Source organism: Mya arenaria, chromosome 7, assembly GCF_026914265.1.
Source record: "Mya arenaria isolate MELC-2E11 chromosome 7, ASM2691426v1".
In the NCBI taxonomy this organism is placed as follows: domain Eukaryota; kingdom Metazoa; phylum Mollusca; class Bivalvia; order Myida; family Myidae; genus Mya; species Mya arenaria.
In genome coordinates this window covers 71,036,849-71,049,608 of record NC_069128.1, presented here as the reverse complement: position 1 = coordinate 71,049,608, position 12,760 = coordinate 71,036,849, and the positions used below count along the sequence as shown (strand labels likewise).

The window sequence follows — 12,760 nt, the reverse complement described above, 5'->3', positions numbered from 1 at the left end:
TGGGATAAATCTTTCAAAAAAGGGAAGCGTTGGCTGTTTTGGGACATTTAAAAACAAATTCAATCGGGACAATGGGTCAGAAGATGGGTAAATGGCTCTAAATACAGGCAAAAATTGCCCTGAACACTGATAGTGTAATTATAGTCTATTTACCCTTTATAGAACCCTATTGTTTTCAAATTACTTATTTTCTGTACGAGCTCTTGATTACTTTCTGTTTTGGTTATTGCCTTAAATGCATTAAATTCTGGAATTTTAATAACTCAACCATTGTTCTCATCTGAATCTGAAATTTCACATTTCCATTTAAAGGCATCTTCAGCAACCCAGTTACATAACCTATATGATACCCTGGGCAAATCAGCTGTAAAAGTCTCTTACGCAAAATTAATTAATAAGGTGAAATCCAGCCGCTTGATTGGTCGCACGAGACACACCTCGTACGGTGCGGAAATGGCCGAGAAATTACGGATGATCCAATGAGATCACGTCTTACAAATTGTTTTAAGCAGGATGTTGTTAAATATGCCGATAGCTCTACACAAAGGAGATTCTTTCACTTTTGTTATCGGCTATTTCATTGGTCGGAAAATGCTTATGAATATTCAAGATTTACGACGTTTTCATGGCCAATTTGCCCAGGATTTCATATAGGTTATGATACACTGAGGTGCCGAGGATGATTTTAATGTTGTTAACTGTGAAATTGAGCAGCTTTTTATCCCAAAGGGAGATAAATGTGTTATCAGTATCAGCCATGACGCTGTGTAGAGCATCTATGTTTTTCACAGCATCTTTTGATCGATGAGCCATGTTTTGTTTACAGGCCCAACGACAACCGTTACCAACCATTGTGACCAACCTACCGGTATGTACTCTCTCGTGCGCCCGCAAAGTGCCGATCTGCGTAAACGACTTGCCGCAGGTGCCACACATATGTGGCTTCTCCCCGGAGTGAATCTTCTTGTGCATGGAGAGTGAAGCAGGCGTGGAAAACGTCTTGGAGCACAGGTTGCAGCTCAGCGAGTCGTCTTTGTTACGTTTCGCGGCGGGCGGGGAAAGGTCGTTACTGTCCTCCGAGTGCTGGGAGAGCGAGGAGGAGTTTAAGCCTGGAAAGAAATGGTAGAATACTTATAGCACCAAAGCCATTACTGGCTTTCTTTAACTTAACAGTACTGTCAATAAACATTTCAATATGCACTCAGTCCCAAATAAGATGTACCACAATTAATACAATTATTTTAATTTACCAGAAAAGATGAATAAATATTGAAACAATGGTTCTTATGTAGGATACTGTGTTTAATTTAAAAAAAAAAGAAAAGTGCAGAAAACACTGTATTTCTACTTCATGAGACAATAGTTAATCACTGTTAATCGTTAAGGACACACCATTCATTTAATATTTGTGTGTGTTCAGCTATTTAATACAAGCTTACAATCTTGTTATTAGTAATCATATTTTCCATGAATGAATTATTTAGTAAGTTTACGGTTTATCACTTAAAATTTATGTCTGTTATACATGTGTATGTATTGATTTTAATAACAAGTGTCAATTTAAGTATTAACTGCCTTACAGAGGCCATTATCTCGTTTATAAATAGGGGCCTTTTGCTGAATGTTAATTCTTGGACTTAAGGTCGTGGAAATTACATTTGCTATACAAAACACTTTAGCATTTGAAAATAAAACAAGAGGGTTATGATGGCCCTAAATTGCTCTGACAGCAGAGATTTTGGCCTTATTTTACCACTATACAATGTTACACAACCAATATCTAGTTATTTCCCTTCATATCTCTATGTAACACAGGTGACCCTCATGGTGGGGCCAATTTTTAACCTGTTTTAATTTATTTTTTATATTCAAGACTTTGTGTATCACATTTCTTTTGCCGTTTTGCATCTTCTTTCAAATACAGTTCTTGTAGACCAGGGCATCCATTAAGAATTTGAAACTAGAAGCATGAACTTCATGTCCATCATTTTTTTCAATCAAGTTTTTCACTGAAATTTGGAAGTTTAAAACTCCCAAATACAATACTTTTTTTTTACACTATTTTTCAACTAGTATGTTAAAAATCAAATAATTTGTAACTATAACTTGCCAAATTGTGACTATAACAAGAGATGTTTGTCAAACATTATGCCCCCCTGAGCGCCATGTTGTCAGGATTATATGGACAATTGAATGAAATATGCATGGACCGAAATGACAACTGATTTGTCGCTAACATTGCATGCCGTTGAGGCAGTTTTAAGATTATGACCATTCAAAGTTTGAGGATAGAGTATGTTATGACCATGACCTTTGACCTCAAAATCCATAGTAGTCATCATCTGGTCACCAAAAATCTAAATGTTAAGTTTGAGGGCCATGGGTGCAGGCATTGACAAGTTATCACACAGACAAGCATTTTTCGTACAAGGTCACTGTGACCATGACCTTTGGCCCGATGACCCCCAAAAACAATAGGGTTCATCTACTGGTCAGGCCCAACCTCCAAGTCAATTATGAGGGCCATGGGTGCAGGCATCGTTGAGTTATCACTCGGACAACCTTTTACCATTCAATGTCACTATGACCTTGATCTTTGACCCGATGAGCCCCAAAAACAATAGGGGTCAGCTACTGGTCAGGCCCAACCTCCAAGTCAAGAATGAGGGCCAAGGGTGCAGGCATTGTCGAGTTATCACTCGGAAATCCTTTTGCCATTCAAGGTCACTGTGACCATGACCTTTGGCCCGATGACCCCCAAAAACAATAGGTGTCATCTAATGGTCAGGCCCAACTTCCATATCAAGTTTGATGACCATAGGTCTAGGCATTGTTGAGTAATCACTCGGACAAGCTTCAAAATTATTTTACCATTAAAGGTCACTGTGACCTTGACCTTTGACCTGATGAGCCCTTAATTCAATAGGGGTCATCTACTGGTCAGGCCCAACCTTCATGTCAAGTTTGATGACCATACGTCCAGGAATTGTTGAGTTATCACTCGGACAAGCTTTGGTCTACCGACGGGCCGACCGACCGACTGACATACCGACATGCCTGTGCAAAGCAATATACCCCTCTTCTTCGAAGGGGGGCATAAAAAGTAATATTGGCACCAGGTTTTGATATTTTGAACTTCCAAGTTTCAAGTTTTCTTCGAAATTAAGTTTTTTGCACTTCCAAGGAATCAATTTTAGAAGTTTTAACCCATTTCTAGAGAGTAATATTCTGCCGAACTTCCTTAAACGGAAACCCTGGTAGAAAAACAGCAAGAAACTTGTTCTACCTGGTGCCTGGGACAAGAGGTTGTTAGCCTGGGAAGACTCAGCAGAAAAGCTCGGCAAAACTGGTGAACCCGAAGAAACTGCAGCCAGCTGAGACAAACCACTCGCAAAGGATGTGGAGAGATGTGAGTTCATTCCAATGTTTATCGGGGACATCAAACCGGAAATAGGGGACGGTGAAAATGACATGGTTGCCATGGTAACTGAAGATGACGAAGTCTGGTTGCCTGGTGCTGAGACAACGGTTGGAGAGTGTGGAGTTGCCGGAGTGAGTGGCTCCGGAGTGGGCGGGCAACTTGTAACTACGGAGACAATGCCGTCTTCAAATGTGCCTTGTATCTGTCGGGAGTGCATTCGCTCATGTTTCTTCCAGTTGCTTGCATCGCTGAATGCTTTATTGCAAACTGAACAAACGTAGGGCTTCTCTCCTGAAGTAAAGATTAAATGTGTTGTTCAGTCATTCTACCTCAAGTCAAGTGACATTTTATTTTGTCTTTTGCAGACTTCAGCTTAGGTCTGAAATGAATTAGTTTAAGAATATTTTTGTCAGACTGGAATTATTTTTTTGGACTGACAAAATTTCGAATACGACTGACACTTCTTCCGTAATATTGTGATGTCTGTGTGCAGTTTAAAGAATATTTTTTCTCGGTCAAAAGCTATTCATAGCTTATGTTAAACTGTTGATGATAGTACCCGACAATAAATAAATATTGACTTGACTTGACTTGACTCGTACTTTTGCCAAACTGCAATGAAATGTACATCACAACAGCTAAGAATTAGATCTTGAAGAGGAATGGCACTCTTTTTCCTAGCATCAATAAAATAAATCTTTTTTTCAAAATATAATGCAATTCAACACTATGTACAGCCTATTAAAACCATTATAGCTGTTTATAAAGGTCTGCCCGCACCCATTTGCTGCATCATTGCTTGACCCTATAATGTGTCCAATCATGAAGAGAAGCAGTATTTAAAGGATAAATAGGACAAAAGTTATTTATAAGTGACTTCAATTTCCAGTCACATTGAAACTACCCTTAGATAAATTTTGAAGGTTGAGTTAAAGTCCAACTGGAGTTAAATCAATTCTAAATATGGTCCAGTACCTGTGTGTAACCGTTCATGCGCCTTTATATAGCTGGCCTGGGCGAATGTTTTCCCACAAAACCGACAACTCGGGCGAACCCCATCGTCTCTGTCATTACTGGTATCCATAGACTGAAATGAAATCTAAGATCAATTAGGCCAAACAAAAATAACTAGGAGGCTCCCGTTACATTTTTACCCAGGTCAACAGTTACTTGGGTCAGAACTAAAAACTAAAAGCCTTATGGCGACATGTTGAGAGCTCGTTGAAAGAGCCATTCAGAACAGACATAATGCAGTTCCATGCAATTGTAACACAGAATACCATCATGTTAAACAATGGTGTGTACCTGAGCATGGTGAACCTCCATGGAAAGTTTTTTGAAAATCCTAATAGTAAAGAAACAGCTCAGATAAGGCTCAGTCCAGACCAGTCCTATCATTTTGACATATTACCTCAGACCAAGGTCTTGTGCGCAATTCACCGCCTCTTCGTCTTGAACCTTCATGGCAAGTCTTTTGAAAATCTTGTCAAGAAACAGCCCGGACAAGGATTAATTCAATCCTTGACCTCAAACCTGGACATTTTAGGTACATACCTGCCTCATTATGGTTAAAGGCCTAGTTTAAGGAATGTTTGGCTTGATAATCCCATCAGTAGAGGCCAATTTCCTGTATATTCATTTAATGGCTCAGGGCCATTAAGGATCCAATTTTATAATAAAACTTCCAAAACTGCACAGCAGGAGTTTCAGATCAAAGATCTGATAAGAGAGATCAAGGCAAGAAGATTAAGATCTATAAACAGAGGTTGTATACTATACACTGTTTGGGGGGGGGGGGGGGGTCACTCATAGAAGACTTAAACTAGGCCTTTAACCATCATGGCATTTTTTTTGAAAATCCTGTAATGCATGGTCAAGAAACAGCCTAGACAAATTGATGCATGTACAGACACAGAATGGTATTTTTATTGAAACAGTACCCAGAGCTTTAACTGCAAAAAATAGCTAGCCAGTACCTGGTCAGTGGACATTTTGCGACCACCATGGACACCATTAGACTTCAGCAGTGACTGTAGTTGTTCTATAAGACCCTGACTTTCCCCTGCTGAAATCCCTGCCAAGTTCCCTGCGTAGCCAGCGTATGCACTCGAGACCAGGTCAGCATCGTTCATCTTCTTGCAGGGGCTAAAAGCGTGCAACTCACAAACGCGGAGGACTTACACTTATGGGGCCTGTAAAAGAGAACATCTTTGTTAAGAAACCATTATTACAGGAAAAATCAGACTTGACACTAATGATTACCAAGTGGCCCAACATTCCAAGACACCCAATGTCTTGACAGGATCAACGCAGCGAATAACCGTACATCATTGGGTATAGGACGCACCCCCCCCCGAATTCTTATAAATAAAATGCCTGTGTCGTATATATACAGTATTAGGCTTTCGAGGTTGTTGATTTTATCGTAGCTAGTGAACCCCCAAAGTCAACAATAAAATTATTTCTATTACCATAAATTTAAAATGTGTAAAAAAATAAAAATCTATACGCACTCAGCAATACTGATTTGTAATTCCATCCATACAATACCTAAATCTAAAGCAGACACGTAATGCTGAGTGCGTCGCCATCAATTGTACTATAAACCAGACTACAATATGTGTCCTAAACATTGAAGCTGTTATCAGTGGAATACTTTAATGGCATGTTTTGGTATATTTAATGAATATCAGATGTGTAGGATAATCGTTAGCCCTTAAAGTGACATTCTTATTCAAAATCAATACATACACATGTATAACAAACATAAATGTCAAGTGATAAACCTTTAACTACTTAATAAATAATGCATTTATTGAAAATATTAACTACCTATGCAAGAATTGTAACCATGTATTTAATGGCAGAAAATGCAAAAATATTAAATGATTGGTGAATGCTAAAAGATTTACTTTGATCTACTATTGTCTCACAAGGTAGAAATGCCATGTTTTCTGCACATTTCTTTCAAATTAAACGCGGTATCCTTCATAAGAACCATTTTTTCCCATATTTATTCATCCTTTTTGGTATATTAAAACAATTGTATTAATTGTGGTAAATCTTTTTTTGGGAGTAAGAATGCATATTTAACAAATCAGCAATATAAGACCACCAGTGCAGGACCAAAAACAGTAGTGGTCTTACGAAAGGCATCATTACTTTATTATCAAAAATGTTATCATTGCAATCAAGGCACCAATTTAAAGCTAGGAACATTATCTTCCATATAAATAATATCGTAAAAAAATATAGATTGGAAGAGAAGCAACGAGATGAAAATGGAATGATTACAATGCCGGTAGAGTACAAAAAGAGAGCAAAATGATTAACTGGGGTTTTTTTGGGGTTTTTTTTGCACCCATATTAAGATAAGAGAATTTTGTTTTGAATAATCAAAATTTGACTTTGAGAATTACTTTTTTTATTTATGTCTTTTGCAAGGTCAAAGTATATGGGGGAAAAAAGAAGATATCTATAGATTGCACTATTAAAAACGACTATAAACGTTAACATTTTTTCTTTATATGTTTACTAAACTTAATTGAAAGTTAAGACACAACTGTTTGTGTGATTAAACATTGAATATATAGTAACTAATACCTGTATTTTAAATAAAGTGAGTTATAAAAAATTGGATCACGAATAACATCAACTTCTAATGGAAAATATGGACGGTGTTGATTGAAAAAACTTCAACTGTATGGAGTTCTATACCACTTTTTATTCGAGAATCATCATCTTTATTTGCATTTAAAACAATTCGAAAAACACCTTGTGACAAAACAATGACTTTAGTCAATGATTGTCTGTTTAAATTGTTTGGTTTAAATGTGATTTATTTTTGTCTTTCATAATTCTGAACATGGTATATGTTGTGTTTGAATGTTGTCAGGTTTCACTTTGTTATTGCTTAATGGGAAATGAATTCTAATACGTTTGTAAAGAAGAAACTTATTTAACTTAATGTGTTATCTTCATGAAATAAAGTTATTTTAATACTATTATTATTATTATTATTATTATTATTATTATTATTATTATCATGTTTATTATTATTACAACTGTCTCCATGGTTTGCAAGATCCCTCATGAAACATGAATGATTTGTAAGATAAAGAATTTCGCTTGTGTTTGATTGAATGTTCAGTTTGAAGGGTTTGTTTTCATTACATATAATTAACACTTGATTACCGTATGATTATATTGCCAGAAAAGTAACAAATGATTAGTATTCCCACCTTATACGAATCAATTTCAATCAAACATAATTATTCAAAACTGGGAACATTTATAGTTAATAGCCCTACTCCCAGCTCGAATGAAAACCAAATTTAATATAAACTCATCAATTAGTATAAATGTTTACAAGTGTTGAACCAAATAATAGTTTTAAATATATTGTAGCCGATTTAATATATACGTCTCGCCAGCTTGGCTTACTTTTATTCTTCGTTTCTTGGAATGATTATAAAACAGATGTTTGCGCATACCACTACACAAAGGGTATAATTAAACATAAGATTCACAAAGTATTAACATTTTATTTCTGCTAAACAGCAAAGACAATTAAAAAAGTTAATTGTATATATATAGCATGATACATATTTAGTATCAAGGTATTTTATCCATTAAGAGCAACTTTTGAATTGTTTGGAAGCTTTTTAGTGTAATAACCGTACTGTTATGATGCTGTAACATTTAAAGCTGCACTCTCACAGATTCAACGTTTTGATAACTTTTTTATTTTTTGCCTTGGGACGATCCAATTTTTGCGAAAATCTATGGAAACCAGTTATTTAAGACTGCTGACAAAATATAAGATCACAGTTTTTTATATTTAAGTTCAAAAATTGAAGTTTTATGCATTTTTCTTAAACTGTTAGTAACGGTTTATGCAATATAACATTAATTTTCGAACTGAAATATATGAAAATATACGATCTTAGGGTTTCCCCTGGGTTCTAAAAAGTTGTCGCCACTTTTTCGCGGGGGGTTAAGGGGGCAAAAGGCCCCCTTACGGGTCCAGGGCAGCGCCCTTGTGTGGGCAAAGGGGGTGGAGCCCCCTGAAGCTCATGGGATTTAATCATTTTAAGAGCCTTAAATTGCATTTAATTAAAGCACATTGTCGTGCAAAAACAGAACATTGTGTTGTACATGAAGCACAAGATATTAGCAAATTGTTATTCTATTGACAAAATACATTGTATATATGGACTAGTATATAAATAAAAAAATATGAAAATATTGCAAAAAATGTGACATAAACATCAATATGTTGTTTTCAGTCTAATGCCTGCATACAATAGTGTCATAGCATTAAAGAATACAATTGTGAAATTATGAGATAAATTTAAAATAAATGGAAACTCAAAGAAATAAATATATAATGTCAAACTAGGGCCATAACTTTCCTTATAGAAATTTGTCTACCTACTCTTTACTCCATTTAACTTATTACAAGCCTTATCAAATGGGGTTAATTCTATTTATTTGTAAGCTTACCCAATGATTTCTGTAAATCTATTTGAACCCTTAGAATGCTGCATTTATAGCAATTACAAATTGCGACAAAACCGAAAGCAAATCTACTTTTAGCGCGTAAACGTCATTACGAAATTTGCATATCACGTGACTTTCCGACAAAAAATTCTATGATTTGCATTTTTAAAACTAACACAATAATTATGCAACAACAAAGCTGTTCAGCTAAATATTAAGTGTTTGCTAATAAGGGACATAACAGTTAAAGGATGTCATTGTTTACCCGTGAAAGCAATAAAATTCTGCAATAATTAGCGAGGTGTTGACTGGGCCGTAACTGCTTGCCCTAATTATCGGATTAATTTTTATTGTCGCAGCAGCAGATGCACTTGATTTATGACAGTGACAGAATCGATTATCATGCAGGCCGCATGGGCACCACTTAAGTCATTTAAAGAAAATATTTTAGAAAAAAATCGTTGTCGCCATAAATTCGCCAAATTTGAAAAGTTGTCGCCACTTTTGCGATTTTGTCGCAAATAGCGACAATGGCGATCGCCAGCGGGAACCCTGGATCTGATGTTTTGTCAGCAACCTTATATTATTGGTTTCAGATATATACGCAAAAATTTGCTCTTTCCAAGACAAAAAATAAAGAAGTTGTAAAAATGGTAAATCTGTGAGAGTGCAGCTTTAAGAACAAAAAAAATTACAAACTAGCTGTTCCAACTCAGAAAGGTTGTCAAAAGCCGTCAGTCTGTCTGAATATCACCCATCCAAAGACTTGGCCTTAGACCTCCTAAAAATGGTTTAATTACCAAATAAAAACTTGATAGCTACTTTAAAAAATAAACACTAACTCTTGATGAATGTTAATGAATTAAAACATTCTATGCTGAGGCATTAGGATGGAATCATGACCACGATACGTTTCAAATGTTTTTACAATTCATCAATGGAGCAAAAAATGTACATGTGCAGGACAACATTTTCAGCCATAACGACTCGTTACCAGTCCCTTTGTTATTGGTCTCAGGTTCTATATTATGCAAATCAGATTTTGAGTGCAAAACTCATCTTCAAATACAAGTACACAACAGAGACAACCTTTCTTTAAATGATGTCCGGGTACCCATGTTGTTTCTTTTGGAAAAAGTAGGGTAAAATAGGGATATTATGAGCGAAAAGTAGGGATAGTAGGGCTCTTTTTAACTTATTTTTTTGGATGCAAATAAATGACGACTAATCCGATTCATCAATTGTAATATGCATGTAGTTATCTTTGCTTAGAAACCAGTGCTTCAAGATGGATTTATTCCCAGGATGAGGAGATGAACCTGAAATGGGTGTCTCTAACTTCAACATGCACCACTCATTCTCATCATAGAACCTCTCTTGCAGCACTGGAGACCTTATGAATCAAACTAATCCTTCTAAAATACTAGAAATGGCTCCTTATTAAAATCAAGACTTAGATTATTTCAATTCATGCATTTAATTAAAAGTTTTTGTTATTATTTTTTTAACAATTTTTACAAAAAAGTACGGATAGTAGGGCTTTTTCAATAAAAAGTAGGGAAAAGTAGGAGCCTAACAAAAAAGTAGGAAAAGAAGGACAGCCTGGCTGTCTTGCAATGGTCTTTTTTTACAAATATAATATATAAATATTAAATTAAACCTTATATGAGCCGTGTCGCGCGATTTTGGGCCTTCGGACATATTTTTGCTATTACAATGTGTTAAGGTATTTGAATGACATGATATTTCAGGAAGATATTCTGAAAATTTCACGATGATATCACTAAAATTGCGCAAGTTTGTGTTTACAAGTGAGACCATGTATTGCGCATTTTGAATACTAAATTTGAAGTCATTCAAATGACGTCGTAAAGAAAGTGCATTATTCAAATGACGTGCAAAATTATCGTATCAATATTAAAACTAGCTGATAATTTGAATTATTTCCTTATCACAGAATCTTTAAGGAACATAAATAAAGATAAAAATAATGAATCATTTTTGTATTTTTAATACATTTGGCCGTTTTAAACACAGACTATCAATCCAGTCAAAATATGTCGGGATGAAATCCATGGTTGCTATGGAAACATGAGAAAACCAATGGTCATAAATTGTTGAGAAAATGATGCACCAATGACAAACCTTAAAAAGAAAGAAGTCGAGAAGAAATTGATTTACATAGAAAAACTCATTATTTTTGGCCTTTTTTATTAATGATTATTTCATTTGTAAAAATTATGTCCGAAGGCCCAAAATCGCGCGATGCGGCTCATATATTTATATATGGTGATGAACATGTTCTTATTTTCTCAATTTTTGGATTCCACTTTATTACATGAATCCACTCATATTCCCAATTGAAAAGGAACAGGCAGAAAAATAATTTCAAAAAGAATCAGATACTAGGGTGAACATAATAGCCCTCCTGATTGTTTGAAGTGGAGCGAAAAATTAACTTCAGAACGTAAGTACTAATATCCAAAGCAGAGGACAAGCTTATTCTATCATGTACCACATGGGTGGTAAGTCTCGTAGTCTAAATAAATAACATACGGGATTCTTTTAATCTCTAACATCTAAAAGTAATTGTGCATAAACAGGGGGGTTTTGAAAAATATTGAAATTGTATTAAGACAAGTATTTATGTTTGAAATAGATAATATAGGTTTACATTCATATTTTACCATGTAAGTGCAAAGATATTTTGCACAAAACAAGCATTAAATACCCTTAAACACAGGATTTACCTTTCCAATAAAACTAAACTTTACAGACATAGACAACATTTATGCAAATTGTAACAACTCAGCCAATCGTAACAACTCATCAGCCAATTGTAACAACTCATCAGCCAATCGTAACAACTCATCAGCCAATTGTAACAACTCATCAGCCAATCGTAACAACTCAGCCAAACGTAACAACTCAGCCAATCATAACAACTCGGCCATCTCCGGCAAGATCCGAGATAGGCCAAGTTAATACAATCGTAACAACTTCGCCATGGCCAAGGTGTTCAAATTGTTGAAAAACTGTGAACCGCAGCCTTGCAGGTGCCCTTCATGTTTATATGGTTATGCGTTGACAGTATGAAGTGACAAAAAAACACAACAAACTCATAATTATTTGTTGGATATTAATTTTTTGTGAACGGAACTAATATAAAATAACATTATCTGATAATATTTCTTGTTTTTATGTTAGTTTATAGCTGCAATATGCTTTTACCCTGAATCAGGATCGGAGTAACTACCCACTATTGGTAAAAATTAATTCTTACGTGAATGTTTTGCCATATCAAAAACCTTTAAAAAAAATCGTCTAGGTACAATTATCTGAACAAGCAAGTCTCGGTGCACATTTATGTATACTTTCTTCGATAAACTAATATTATTAACATCATACTAGTACTAACAAAATAAAAGTTCATGAAATAAGTTATAACAACTCAATCATAGGTGGAAACATTTCCGTGCATCATTTTTTTTATTTTGACGTTGACAACTAAACAGTTCTTGCAAACAAAAACACCGGTAGATTTGCAGTGTTTCATGAGGGGAAAGGAATTTGGCTCGGTTTTGACAACCCATACATATGGTGCAAAAGTTATTTATCTATAAGAATTTACCATAGCTCTGAGAAATATGTGATAAATTTGCCCCATTTAGTCCTTTGTGAGTTTCGCGTATTTCCGAGAAAATTACGCTAGACGGCGCCTCATTTCCGGTTAATTATAGCCGGTGCAATAAATCAATCGTATGTAATAACTGTAAAAAGGTTACACTACAGTAAATTTATCAGTCAATTCGTCCTAATAAAAAATCGGTGGTAGGG

The 12,760-nt window shown here is 35.3% G+C and overlaps 1 protein-coding gene across 3 annotated transcripts in view; it reads right to left on the bottom strand.

The window, feature by feature from the left end:
- Positions 1 to 12,653, bottom strand: part of LOC128240547 (DNA-binding protein Ikaros-like) — a 28,664-nt gene extending 16,011 nt beyond the window's left edge. Inside the window, exons 1-5 of one of the 3 annotated variants that reach the window (XM_052957216.1) lie at positions 12,555 to 12,653; positions 5,398 to 5,613; positions 4,397 to 4,520; positions 3,287 to 3,712; positions 867 to 1,130 (exon numbers count right to left, since the gene is read on the bottom strand). In XM_052957216.1, coding sequence (XP_052813176.1) covers positions 867 to 1,130; positions 3,287 to 3,712; positions 4,397 to 4,520; positions 5,398 to 5,553 — 970 coding nt within the window. In that variant the 5' untranslated portion in view covers positions 5,554 to 5,613; positions 12,555 to 12,653. The remainder of the gene's footprint in view (positions 1 to 866; positions 1,131 to 3,286; positions 3,713 to 4,396; positions 4,521 to 5,397; positions 5,614 to 12,554) is intronic. The other 2 variants (XM_052957218.1, XM_052957217.1) reach the window with 2 other exon arrangements.
- Between the last annotated feature and the right edge of the window lie 107 nt (positions 12,654 to 12,760).